Source organism: Sycon ciliatum, chromosome 5 (assembly GCF_964019385.1).
Source record: "Sycon ciliatum chromosome 5, ocSycCili1.1, whole genome shotgun sequence".
Classification (NCBI taxonomy): Eukaryota; Metazoa; Porifera; class Calcarea; order Leucosolenida; family Sycettidae; genus Sycon; species Sycon ciliatum.
Window position 1 is genome coordinate 30,352,355 of NC_088647.1, and position 14,800 is coordinate 30,367,154.

The 14,800-nt window shown below is 46.9% G+C and overlaps 1 protein-coding gene across 1 annotated transcript in view; it reads left to right on the forward strand.

Moving 5' to 3' along the window:
- LOC135818306 (mesoderm-specific transcript protein-like) overlaps positions 1-9,997 on the forward strand; it is a 40,972-nt gene extending 30,975 nt beyond the window's left edge. The window contains exons 9-11 of the mRNA XM_065331663.1: positions 595-671; positions 7,592-7,652; positions 8,754-9,997. Coding sequence (XP_065187735.1) covers positions 595-671; positions 7,592-7,652; positions 8,754-8,874 — 259 coding nt within the window. The 3' untranslated portion in view covers positions 8,875-9,997. The remainder of the gene's footprint in view (positions 1-594; positions 672-7,591; positions 7,653-8,753) is intronic.
- Positions 9,998-14,800: the final 4,803 nt, after the last annotated feature.

Below are 14,800 nucleotides of genomic sequence, written 5' to 3' on the forward strand. Positions count from 1 at the left end.
AGCAGCATTTAGCTCACGAGCAACAAATGACTACTTTGGAGCATCGCACTGAAATTTGCGAGTCAATGGCTGCACGGTTCCTTTGCAATTTGACAAGAATATCTCAACTTTCACAAGGAAGTAAGGGGCCTCGCAGCATACCAATGTTGCTGGGAATGACTTGTTTTTGCCTTGGTAACCTTGCCAGCCATGGCTCTAGCAACATCTCCACATTCGACCAGATGTTGAGTAGCCCCCTCCCCCCCCCCCCCCCTTCCCCCCCCCCCCCCGACAGCAAGAACATTATCAAGCCATCAGTATCTTCAACACTTGACGGGAATGTGGAAGATCCGCTAAACTGAATATAATCCTCTCTCCAGATCAGAAGCATCATGAACTAGGCTAGGCAATGCAGGCAGCACATGACGTGCTCCGAGGCTATGTCCCAGTTTGGGGTTGGCGGTTGGTTGAAGCTGAGAGACTTTGTCAAGCATAGCCACACATTCTCCACACTAATTCACTTTGTCAACAAGCAAGTTCATCTTTTCTCCTGCTATCTAGATTGATAGTTGAGAGCTTTTGTTGGATTTTTACTTCTGTGCTTGATTTCTGTAGGATATTCCATTACATGAAGGAGCGCGAGTGGTACGAGGCTGCTTGGATCGCCGCACTGAATTCCACATCTATACCAGGTATCCAAGCTATTTTTGTTTTTGTTGTATGTTTTTTTGTTGCAAAAGTGCTCGATACCACGAGGGCAGATCCAAATGACACAAGTTTGCAATAGAACAAGGTTGTATTTTTTGCTGTTACTCCAGGTTTCTGAATAATCATGAAGCTGGGAGTGACAGCAAAACTTGAATACAGCCTTGTTCCATTGCAAACTTGCACCAGGTATACTATACTTGAGTATGTTGTTGGTTGACAGCATGTAACAAGGCGGAGACCACCGTGTTCGGAAACAGCGATCTTTCTACTGTTTCCGAACCGTGACGGTGGTCTCCCTTGTCACATGTTGTCAACCAATAACATGTTTCAACAAAACAAGGTTTATCCCATCCAGGTGATATACTATGTACATGCTCCTGAAGTCCAAAAGCCTCTTTTACGGGCAAAGACAAACGCAATGGATTAAAATGCTATACAAAACTGGAGAAGAAATCAGGAAAAATGCATGTGTAAAATGCATGTGTAAAATAAAGATTTCAAACGCAAACCGAAAGAAAACTTCGAATCAAAACTTGATGAAAAATGCTTATCAAAGAACTCAATCAATGAACTCAAAGAAAAACAACAAGTTTCAAAATGAAAAAAAACATTGTACCGTACGTCAGCGCCTTTAAAGCCATGGCCTTATATTTGAAATACTGCTGCTGTCCTAGCTATTTTAGACGCAAAACGACTCACCTACTACGCCATGCCATAAAGTCAAAGTCCACACCGAAATTTCAACCTAAATCCACTTAACTCGGATGGTGAGCCAATTAAATTATGGTGAAAAAGGAGGACAAAATGTTACGAGTTATGACTAACTGTCCACCAACGTAACCAGATCTTATACAGTCAGCCAAGTTGGAAGGTTGTTGGTTTGCACCTTGGATAAGTGTTGGAGCTAGGTGTCAGATCGCCGAATGTCTCAGCACTCCTTTGTCAGTTTTGTGCCATTTTGTCGCACTCGCTGACTGTATAAGATCTGGTTACGTTGGTGGACAATTAGTCATAACTCGTAACATTTTGTCCTCCTTTTTCACCTAAATCCACTTGTTCGCCCTTCCTGCTGGGCTGTACATATCCCTTCACTTTTACAAAACATACTTCGAATGTCATTTCTTTTATAAAGCCGATGGCTTTATAGCTGAGACTGGCTTTATAATCGAATATACCTCCATGGCTTTAAAGGTGCGGACATACGGTATGAATTAATAAGAATTAAAAAATAATAATAAAATGAAAAATGAAATAAGAACACTAATAACAGCAGTCAAGTGCCAAGTCAGCCGGCAGGACGCGCGAGCTCCGACGTTCGGAGCAGACACTTTCTTCACTAATCACCGCCGATGTCGCAACATCTTGCGTACTAATAACAACATCCAAAGAAACAACAAAAATAAAAAATAAACTTGATGGACAAATGATAATACAAGTACAAGATCAGAAAATTACGTAACAAGGCAAGACTCAGCCACCACGACAGAACTATCTACGAAACGTTGGACTGGAAACCACAACGAGAACGAGCACCGCGGATACAAAGAATGCTGGATCTCAGCAAAGAGAAGGAGAGACGGGCACGCAGCAGACTAATGGCAACAGAGTATACGCTACCCGAAGACTCACATTGTAAGCGACAAAGACGCTCCAAGAAAATATTGCACAACGGACTACAACCACCATGAGTACCAAACACTGGAGGGGTGAAGGAACCACGCTCTACATTAACAACTCTCTCTCTTCATACTCACGACACTTGGGATCCTCATGTTGTTTGTAGAGCGCTGAGACATTTGGAGCGATAGGAAGGGGCATCTGGGGCAAAAAACCCTTACATAAAAAAGGCCTCCTCCCCACGGCTCCTAATCCCCCGAGCGCTCACATCGAGTCTGGCCTCCTCATGACGTTCGCTGTTCGAAAGCGAAATCGCTCGCCAGCTAGAGGTACGAGCGTCGGTCCCCGTACCAACTGCGGAATAAACCATTGTAAGCCCCTCCACCAGGAGATCCCGAACCTCAATCATTGTGTCGTCGGGTAGGAAACCCCCACGACTACAACAAACTCATGTCCGCATATGCAAGACTCAGGCGTACGCTGCAAAGACTAGCCATATCACAAAGCAACGACGTCCTGGAAATCTATTCGTGACAAACTCAAACCATGCCTCCTAATACTAGTAATAGGTATAACAGCCAGCCACGACAAGGCACCCTTCTCCGATAATTCAAGAATACGCCTCCTGTCGCGATCGTCCAACACTTCAGCAGCCACCCTCGCCGCAGCCCCTGCTTCACGTCACCGCAGAGCATGAGTCTGGGCCTTCCGCTCCCGCACAGCGTTCACCATCAATGCCTCAGGAGCGGAGGCAGCGTGGCCACTCCCGGACACTCAATGCCCGTGATTTGGAGAGGTGGCAGGTTGAGAGGGTACATGTACCGTCTCCAGGTAGCCACCTACAATGCACAGTACCCAGAGGCTCCGAAATATGCCGAGACTGCTGCCGCTGATGCGCAGAAATAGGCACCAAATCCGGGATAGCCATACCGCCATGCCGAATCGGGAGTCTCAACACTTTCAAATCACTGGCAGACAATGCGGGTTGCCCTACAACTACTGGCAAAAACACTGAGAGAGATAGGCCTCCATAGGAGCAAGTACCTCCTCACCTAGGTCCATAGCCCGAAGCAAGAATGTTCATTTATGTCTCAAGCCATGCGTCGTTGCAGCATAAGCCGTATGAGGCTCCTCCGCCGCAAACTCTGTCAGAACCTTCGGCTCTTTAGTTCACTCATCCGTTCGCTGTCTTGCAAAAGCATGATGAGACGCGGAGGTACTCAGCCCAGCACCAAGGTAGCGTACACCATCAATCTGTACAACAATAGGCGTGTCTCCAAAGTGCTCGCTGGCAGCCACCTTTACCCTTTACTGTCCGATTAAAATGTATACAAGCCCACGCAACGACAAAATCTGAAACTAAAATTTGGCGTAACTTTGGTTTGAATTTGACGATTTCCACGATCTTGGGCATCCTGGAAAGGTCTTGACGAGACGAACGCAATGAGCCCACACTCGGCGCCACAGGATGCACTGGTCCAGCGCTGCAAGCCAGGGAACGCGCAAAAGCGCTGAGCTCACGCTCGAGATCGATCTCAATCCACCATGTCATCCCTGTTGCTCGTATCGAGCTCAAATATTTTCGTAGAGACTCCCGGGAACCTACTTTTGAATTTGAATCGGTGTAGCCTTGCCAACAGGTGACGTACCGTAATGTCGCGTGCATTAGCCGGGGCTTATATGCCTATAAGCCGGTGATGGAGTCAGGCTTGTACACAGGACAGGCTTATACACGAGACAGGCTTATATGACAAGCACCACTCAATGACCAGGCTTGTATGCGCAAACTGCTGACTTTTGGACGTCAAAACCAACATTTTCCAACGGGATTTTTTTTCTTTTTTTTCGCTCCCTGAACCGCATCCCCCTCTCCTTTCTCTCTCTCTCTCTCTCTCTCTCTCTCTCTCTCTCTCTCTCTCTCTCTCTCACACACACACACACACACACACACACACACACACACACACACACACACACAAACGAACAAGCCAACTCATCAAACACCAGCAGCTTCACAGTAGAGTTCAACTCCTTTTCAGGTCATGAGGTGTGGAGTACGATGATAAAGAACATGCTCGTACATGGTGCCGTGAGAATGAGAGGCAAGCAACAGGATGTGCACGCACAGAGTGAGACAAGTGTCAGCTATCGACACAGCTATCAAAGATACTACGGGTACCGGTACCCAGAAGGTACCGGTAGGTGATATTGTTTTGCAATTGCAGTTCAGTAGAAGTGTGCAGAAACAAAACAATTGTGTAACACTGACTTGATTAGCAAGATCAAGAAAGAAAGCAGTTCAGTATGAAACATCACTGTCCTTCTTCCTCAGAGGCACTGTCACTGCTGTCGCTGCGACTCTCATCACCACTTCCATTGACCTCGCCATCGTCACCAAGGACTACAGCGTCATGATCAAGCTCATCCACCACCTCATCACTGCCAGCATTGTCAACACGGAGTTCGGCTGTCGGCAAGGCGAACCGTTCAGCCAGTTGTTCTCGTCCGCTGGCAGCTGGACGGCCGTCCTTGAAGCATGACACATTCTCCGCCGTGGCTCCAGGCACCTGACCACAGCACTCGAACGACTTGGAGATAAGGTCAGGGGAAAGGCCTTGCCAAGCCTTCACCACAACGTCACACAGCTTCGACTTTGACATGGCACGCATGTTACCAGCAGCAGTGTATGACTTCTCTCCGGTTGCCATCCACTCGTCATACTGCTCCCGGATAGAAGTCTTGAATGGCTTATTCCAGCTGACATCCGGTGCTTGGATGAGGCCAGTGCACCCTCCTGGAATAACGGCACAGTCGATGTTCTGCTCGCGGCGGGTGGCCTTCACAGCATCACACACATGGCAGCGGTAAGAGTCCCATATGAGGAGCCTCTTCCCAAACGCAAAGGTACCCATCACCTTCTTGAGCCAGTCCGTCGTCAAGTCAGAGTTGAACCACCCATTGTCGGAGTAACTCACGACAATGTCGCGTCTGGCTTTCAGCTCCTTGTCCTCGGCCGTCTTGCCCTTTCCCTTGAAGATGATGTAGGGTAGGAGCTTCTTCCCGTCAGCTGAAGCACACAGAGCAACGGTTACATTGGCCTTGTCGTGGCCTGTTGATGCCAATGGAACAGATTGTGCTCCTACCACTTCCACTGTCCGACTGCTGGTGGAATCGAACCACACAGCAGTTTCATCCATAGCGAAGATGTTGGCCTTCGTCATGGTCGGATGTTCCGCGAAATACTTCCTCAGATACATCAGAAAATCCGTCAGTTTGGGAATCAAGTCTTCCGGAGATCGTTGGCTTTGATGGGTCTTCATTCTCATCGTCAGACGAAAACGCATAAAGAAGTTGGCACACCAACCAGCACTGGCGTTGAACTCCTCGGCGTTTCCCATCTCGGCATGGAGCTGTTTAGCCTTTGCACGGACAGACTTCCTGCTCACTCGTCGTCTCTGCTGACGTTCCCCAACAAGCCACTCGAACAAATTAGCTTCCAAATCCGTGAACTGGCTCCGCTTCCCACCAGATGTCCGGGATCGCTGCTCACCACGGCTGGTTTTGGACCTCTCCGCCACAAGAAGCTGGTTTTCTTGCCGTTTCCATCGCCGCACCATACTCTCGTCGATGCTGTGCTTTCTAGAAGCAGCAGTGACAGAAGTCGATTTTGCAGCTTTCACTACCGCCAGCTTGAATGTCGCTGAGTATTTTTTCCGAAGTCCTTTTGTTTTCGGCATTTCGACAAGCAGACTTGGTTGAGATGAGTTCTATCTACGGGTAGACTGCAACAAACACAAGTGAAAAGTTCGAGGAGCGCCGAAACAACTTCAAACAAGCAACTTGCCAAGGGACAAGACGGAAAATGCCATGGGAAAGGTAAGTTTGAAGCTTGAAGAGTGCTGCATGGCCGTCGAGCGCAGCTGGTGTTGATTTCCGCATCTTCCCACGTTTTCCGCGTGTGCAAGTGTACGGTACCATGCAAACATGAACATGTAAAAGGCGCGCTCGCCAGTCTTGCGTAGTAGCCCGGCTTACGCACGCGACACGTGGCGCGTCTCGTGTACTGGCCCGGCTTATGCATGCGACAGGCTTGTACGCGAAAAGCTGTTGCAGATTTCATGCTTCTACACGAGACAGGCTTATGCACAAATCCGGCTTATGCACGCGACATTACGGTAAACAGGGAAAATCCCAGCCGTTTGACAGGCACGTCGCGCTCTGAACGCACATTTCCCGGGACCAGAATTACGAGTGCGATAACTCAGCAACCGCTCTTCGTATCGCTTCGGGATTTGTTCGAGGCGACAGCTGAGACTTTTCTCTTCGACCTACATATTTCGATCTCTCCAAAAGACCTAGATTTGAGCAAGTTACGATAATTTCAAAATGCCTACCCCATCGATCCCATTGGATCGATGCTTGTATGTACGGACAGTAAAGGGTTAAGACCAGGCTTCACAAGCAACTGGGTCTTACTTTCATTAATGATGTATCCATAATCTTCACCATGAGTTTTGAAATGTACATGCTCCTGGTTATTGTTCTGTAAAACCTGTTTTTTAAAACGCGACCGCTCTCTCGTGCAAGCAGCTGAAGCGGTCTCTAATGGCAGGTGATCCCCAGGCTTCATACATATCTGAGACGTGCCATCATGGACTGGAATCTGCCACTTCTTCGGTCTCTTGGACGTGTTGTCACTTTGCATAGTTTCTGCAGATCACACAACTCCACCACGTTGCGCTCTCTGGCTGACCTCATTAACACTAGCAACATAACTCCAGGTTGAGCAGAGAGAGGACCGGAAGGCCCGAGAGTGCCTGTGGTGGAGTTATAACTACATGGACTAGTAATTCATTGATGAACAGGCAAAAAGCTGCTGCCTACCCTCCTGTGTGGTTTCAGTTCGATTATTTGAAAAGTTTTCAAAACTGTCTACAAGGAATGATGAAAGTGTTTTTGAATTGGCGGCGACTACGCAAGCGCACTTGACTTCAAAGTGTTTTCAGGTGCGTGCCGTTTTTTGTCGCCTTGGCGTAAACGGGTGAAATGGTCTCACACCGTGCAACTAACTTGCCATGCTTCAAGCTTACATGTACTGGTTTAGTGAGGTAGCACGCTCCCTCTGTGCACACTGCAAAGTCGGATTCAAGCAAAGAGATTACGTGGTGCGATTGTTTCAACACTGCTAAGAGAATGGTTTAGGGCAGTCTACCTGCCACGTACATGCACGTTTTATGCTCAACCCTTGCGTGTGCACTTTCTCGTATTATCTGGTATTGTCTTGTAGTTATGTACGTGTTCGGCCCCGAGGACTGGTTCCACGTCAGAGCTGGATTTGAGCGGTACCAGTAAGTTAGTACTTTGAAGTACATGTACTTGTTGAGCATTATGGCTCGGCCTGATGAATATATCTTTGTGGAATCCTCAATTTTATCTCAATGGTATAATTATGCTGTGATGGGGGGGGGGGGGGTATGACTGCTGTAAGGGGAAGTCTTTGTCCTGTCAGTTCATCTTATCAGTACTTTACAGACCAGATTTACCAGTTTTGGTGATTTCTGGCAAGGGGCACACACCCCAGGCTCTTCTCCTGGGTGTGTTGGCCACTCTGAGTGACTGGTACACCAAAGGCCTCAAGTAATGTTAACTTCCCTTGGAAACTGAGATGACCATCACGCAATCGTTTGAGACATCCTGTCTGTATGGCTATGCAACGACTGTGTCTGCTTTTGGAATCCAGGGCAGTGACATCATTTTTTTATAATTATGCTACAAACTCAGTCTCCGGACAGCTAGCTGCTTCGACCTAGCAAGGCTTCCTCAGCGGAGCTCAGAGTGACCGGTCGAAGCCGCGGATGGCAATAGAGTCTAGTGAACAACTAGGCGACTTCAAATCACAATCATGAAAGCAGCACCAGCAGAGTGCTGTGACTGCGAGAAACACAAAATAATAGCTTTGTACTATCAATTTCTACACAATCCATACATCCTGTACACACACCTTGTACACACTCTCTCTAACGGTCTCTAGGCTACACTGCAATTGATATTATATTAGATCAAATTTTCAGGCAAGGCCCCTCCTGATGATGGGCCTTGCCCGAAAATTTGATCTAATGTATATCAATTGCAGTGTAGCCTAGAGACCGTTAGAGAGAGTGTGTACAAAGTGTGTGTACAGGATGTATGGATTCAAGTATTGGCTACAGTGGAGTCTCCAAACCTTGAGAAAAGAATTTCTTCACAAGTATCAACACAGCTGTACACAGTGTGGGCTGTGGTAGCTGTCTTGGGTCTCACTGGCACGCACAGGTGTGTACTTCAACAAGGTAGTCATCTAAGTTCAAGCCTTAGCTCTTTGGTAGTCATCTGTTGGCTAATTTCACTTGTGACCTTTCCGACCAGTCACGATTGGTGAAGCATGATTGTGTCATTGCTTGTTTGTGCAGGCGAGAAGTGCCACGGGCCAAGGTGGCTGAGCTGGCTCGTGGGATTGGTCACACTCCGCTGTGGGAAGCCCCGCAGGCCGCCGTGGACGTGCACCGCGACTTTCTAGACAGCGTTCAGTGATACGTGTGCTTTACCCACGCTGCTGATCAACACTCCTCCAGCACTCTGCCGGTGGTTGGAGGGTAAAATAGTTACGTGTCGTCCGTCTGCTCTGCCGGTTGTACAGGAGAATTTACAGAGTGTGTACGGGCAGCAGCCACGTCTGTTGTTCGTGGATGCCGCGTAAGTTTGGCGTGTGTGTGTGTGACAACAAACCTGTGAGCTCCCGCTAAAATAGGACAGCTACCATTGCTTTTTTAATAGAGGACGGCAACAGTAGATACATGTAAACTCCTGCAATGGTGGGTTGTTTGATGTATTACTATAAAGCCAAATTCCTACGCCACGGGGAGTGCTTTTTACAACACAGCTACTGTCCGTGTAATAGTTTCGTACCTTAGGACATATCCATTCTGTTCTGCTTGCCTTGAAGCAGACCCGGCTGTCGTATCATGACAATCAAACACTGCTACCGGGCATACTACACGCAGTGGTCATCATGTATAAGAGGAAGGACCAACGTGTTACGAGTTATGACTAACCGTTCACCAACTCGTAACGTTCTTGTCCTTCCTCCTGTACATGACTCCTGTTGGCTCAGCATCCGAGTTTAAATAAACCCATGTAGTAGTCATGGAATTATGCAATACACACCTGATTATTAATTAGTAGCATACCGGTATGATGAATATGTTATCCCGAACAACACACACACACACACACACACACACACACACTGCTCACTACTACACTAGTTTTTACTCTACAACCGCCGTAGAGTTGGACTAGTAGAGGCTTTTGCTTGCTGACCACGACGCTTCAATTTCATACTACCCGTATTGCCATTTTCTGCGAAGGCCTGCCATGCTGTCCTAATTAATTATTTTAGTTTTTTAAAGAATTTCTTTGCACGTGCATTCTATTAGGAACTAGAAACAATAAAGTGAAGCAAGTCACATGTTCATAGGCTGGCGTCCCATTCCCCTTCTATCATGACATTCATGCGCATCATGGGCCATGCAGAGTAGAACGATGGATTTTTTTAAAATAATTCCATCGTTCAAGTCGTTGCACATTTAAAAAAATTTGTGTGGAGTTACCATGGTTACGGAAAACAATGGAGGGTGCCTTCACTGTACATTCATTGACTATGTTACCATGGTTACCTTTTGCCTCAGGGTGGGCATAAGACGTTAGGAAAGTGTTCGGAACTTCCCTATTTGCTACGGTTTGGCGATCGCCACTGAAAAGTTGCCAAGGAAATGTTGATGTCTTCTTTCCTGCAACAGGCATGTTCAATGGGATGGTCGAAGACCATGGGAGGGTACTATAAATGTAGGTTCAAGTCCTGCTTGGAAGCGGAAGGATTTTTTCCCAGGCATGCTGCGACCCACAGTTAATTGGGAACGTGATATAATAATGTAATATAATTATGTCTATCCAAGCGACACCATCCATCTACAGCATTCAGCTTGCCGGAGACTTTGACCAAGAGTACATACATGAGGATGCGTGTACGTATAAACGCACGCACACACACACACACACACACACACACACACACACACACACACACACACACACACACTTGTACTTGTTGCTCACTGCCAAAACTGGTCACGTGGGTCTCCCCGGGAGAGGGAAGAGAGACTCATGAAGAATCTTGGAAAGATGATGGCTATTGAACCGCCCAACGACCGACACCCCTGAAATCCCCAAAACTCTGTGTGGACTTGAAAATGATCCCACTTATGGGCTCACCACACCTCAGTAAGTGGGTGAGGACAAGGTGCAGACAAAGGATTGATGGCATCGGGGTATCCGTCCCGGGATCCAACTGCAGTTACCCCTGCCCCCAGTGAAGGTAATACTTGCTACTAGTGTGGGTGGCTAAAGCAGAGTGGATCTGATATATGCTTCACTACCACCATTGATTACACAAGAGTTAATCTAGCCAGAAGCAGTCCATGGTTAACAGGTATGTATACTTCAAATAGAAAGTATATCAACCACACACACACACGCACGCACCCACGCACACACTCGCACACACACACACACACACACACACACACACACACACACACACACACACACACACACACACACACACCTCAGACCTCAGACCTGCCCATCGCGGAAGCGATGATAGCGAACAGCTATGTTAGACATAGCAACTTGTGCTGGGATTACACCATTCAACAGCTTGCAAGGCTGATAAATTGACCGCCACTCTTTTTAGCCTGGTATCCACCACACAGCTGATTGAAGTGACTTTTTCTGGCCAGTGAATCCCTATTTTTCATTTTTCCATTTTTTTTTCTACACACACACCACACCACATACTCCGGCATACACTGGCTGTTGGTAACCACCCAGGAGAATGAAAGAAAAGTCAGGAAGAGTCCAAGAAAGAGAAGAAAGACGTGTGCGACCATAATCGTCGGGAATTGAACCCGCAACCTCTCGATTGGAAATCGACTGCACATACCACTGCACCATATGGGACACACACACACACACACACACACACACACACACACACACACACACACACACACACACACACACACTCAGACTCAGACATGCCCATCGCGGAAGCGATGATAGCGAATAGCTATCTTACAATGTAGACATATCAACTTGTCACACACACACACGCACGCACACACACACACACACACACACACACACACACACACACACACACACACACACACACACACCGTGACACACACACACACACACACACACACACACACACCGTGACACACACACTACTTGTACTTGCTCACTGCTAAAACTGGTCACGTGGGTCTCCCTGGGAGAGGAGAGAGAGACTCAAAAGGCATTTTGGAAAGTGACTCAATTGGCTATTTAACCGCCCAATGGCCGACACCTCCTGAAGTCCCCAAACTATGGGTGGATTGGAAAAGATCAAGTGGAAATAGTCTAAATCTGGAATACATATTAATTTTAGGAAATTAGAGGCCACTGCTCTTTTCTCTCCGAAACTCAACACTTGCAAGCCAGATATGAAAGAAAGAAAAAATCATCAGTCACACCACCGGGACTCGAACCAGGGACCTTGCTATTCGCGAGCAATGCTCTCACCAACTGAGCTACAGTATGACTCTCATATGAGTATTTCATATCTGGCTTGCAAGTGTTGAGTTTCGGAGAGAAAAGAGCAGTACGTGGCACGTGGCCTCTAATTTCCTAAAACTTTGAAATTCTCCGTGAAGTCCAAATTTGAAAATTACATATTAATTTTGTTTATAAAAAAAGTAAAAAGGAACAAGGAACTACAAGTTACTGTAAATATACAAATTTTCGGCAGCTATTTAATTTCGGCTATATTCGGCACCGACCCAAAACGCCTAAATTAAAACGCCGATGAAATTTTTCACAGCATCTGTCGCACTATACCATGCCCTCTACCCCACGCCGAAAATAAATCGCCGCCGAAATGTCAAAAATCGTGAAGTGCCGAAATTTTGCAGCGCCGAAATTTTGTATATTTACAGTACACTATAATGTCCACTGACACCACCAGTTACTAAACAATCAGCTCATGCGATAACATTGCACGACACTGACCGACAGTACTGACATTCTGCAACCAACTGGCGAACAGCTGTAGCACATCTGCTACTTGTTACCGCTGCTTATTGTCCATCTAAATTGTCATAGTCGAAGTACAGCGCTATTTTACTGAGGCGTTCGGTTTTGCATGATTCTTGTTCGCATAGCTTCCCCTTTTCTTGATCTTCACATCTTTTGAGCCACGCAAGTTGTGTGGAATGTTGCTTTGCGTCCTGGAATCGTGGTTGGACCGTATTGTCCAATGGTCTTGCCAGTATCGTCATCGACATGCATGAACATCCGCCAACGTCCTTCACAGCTGAGACTTTCAGCTCATGCTTATCTCGGTTGCGCTCGCCTTCCCCTCCTTATGTTATTTCTATAACTTAGAACCTTCCAAGTTGGAAGGCTGTTGGAGTGCGCATCCAAGATGTGCTAGAGCTGTTAGCCAGTTAGTTGTAGAATGTCAGTACCGTCGGTCAGTGTCGTGCTATGTTATCGCATGACCTGATTGTTTAGTAACTGGTGGTGTTAGTGGACGTTATAGTGTAACTTGTAGTTTCTTGGTCGTTTTTACTTTTTTTAAAATAAATAATCCTTGGCTCTCCATCCGAGTACATATTTGTTTATACTCATCATCATCATCATCATCATCTGCGTTGCCGAAAAAAAATAAAAAAAGTAAAATTTAAAAAATAATAATAAACGGCATTATGCAGCTGTGTAAGCAGTAGATTGTTTATACTACAGTACGCAAATATAAAATGCTATGTCTGTGCGCCCGCATGACCCACAAAGAGCTGAACCTCAGCGTCCATGTACGTCTTCCAACGCTGAGCAAGTGCCAGACTCAAGAAAACATTGGTGTCTTTATTGTGGATAAAAACAAAACAAAAAAAACAATGAATAGTCACGTCTCTCTTCTTGCCTGGTCCTGGATAGCAACTAGCAACGGCTACCCACAGCTCATACATGTACAGTGGATGTGATGGATAAGTGACATCATCTTGCATGTAATGTTATCATGTCTGTTAATTGTCGTGTATTCTAGAACTAAACAGTTTCCTCTGAGACAAAAATGCGATAATACTCATAAAAAGTACACACTTCAGGCTCATTACAAACGCTTATTGAGTTTTCTCGCATTTGCACCTTTGTATTTCACCTGACGAGAAGGCTTGAAAGTATACTTGTGAAGAAAAAACTTTCAAGATGTTTGTAATGAGCCTGAAGTGTGTACTTTTTATGAGTATTATTCTAGAACTAGCAGCGATATGTCATAGTGTCCCATTTAGGCGACTTGATCAGTGACAGGCTGGAAGTCACTGGATGCTACGAGATCTGCATGTCGAGGGGCATATCCACACAATAAGGGAGGGTACTCACGACCGGTAGAACGTTTCTTGGGCATGACGAAACAGCAAACGGGTGCGCGGCGATGGGCAAGCTGTCAATCGTGCTGTGTGTTCACACGATAGTGATCTGGTCGCCTGTGTCGTGCAGAGTGACGTACCAGCGCAGGGTGCCAGTGGTGGGTATGTTGTGCAGTACTTCCCTGACACCAGTACGGTGATGTGTGCCGGTGAGAGTGTGCTTATCATGGTTGAGAGCTAGCGTGATCTGATTGCCGGTTTTCCACTTCTGACCGAGTGCACCGCCGTTCCGCTGTGGGTGAAGGCTGTCTGAACCCATTCCATTCCAGCCAAACACGTGGGCTTTGTCAGAGTGAATAGAATCAAGCTGTGGCGACTCGGCAGAACATACGCACAGAAAGATATTCGCTTCTCGGGTCTGATCAATTCGAGGTCTGAAATAGCTGATACCAGTCTTTTCTGCCACTTGCCCGGTGCACACTGCTTTTGAGTTATTACCACCTGGCTTGGCCAGCCTTGCAGTGCGCCCTTCATTGCTGATTTGAATAGAACTGTAGCATTGATTAGCATCAAATACTGCACGCTCACAGATATGCGCCCGCACTGGATCCTTGTGTAGAAACAAATCACGGCTTCTGCTGTAGATCCAATAGAGGCCAGCTTGCCGAGGAGTGAAGGCAAAGTGGACTGTACCGTCGCTATCAATGTTGGTTGGAGCACATTCATGCCATGTCCATAGATCATGATCATCCTCATCATCCTCATCCTCATCATCCTCATCCTTATCATCCTCATCCTCAACCACAGCAGCAGGCGACGCCAGAGAGATTGTAAGTTGGTCTAGTCGCTCTGGCGTCAGTTGAAGTTTTCTCTTTGGAGAAGATTTCGGTTGAATTGTAATGGTGGTGTCCTCTCCGAGATAACGCAGGTTGCTACACTCCAAGCGACCATCTGCCAGATCCAGTGTGTAGCCAGCCCGGACAATCTCG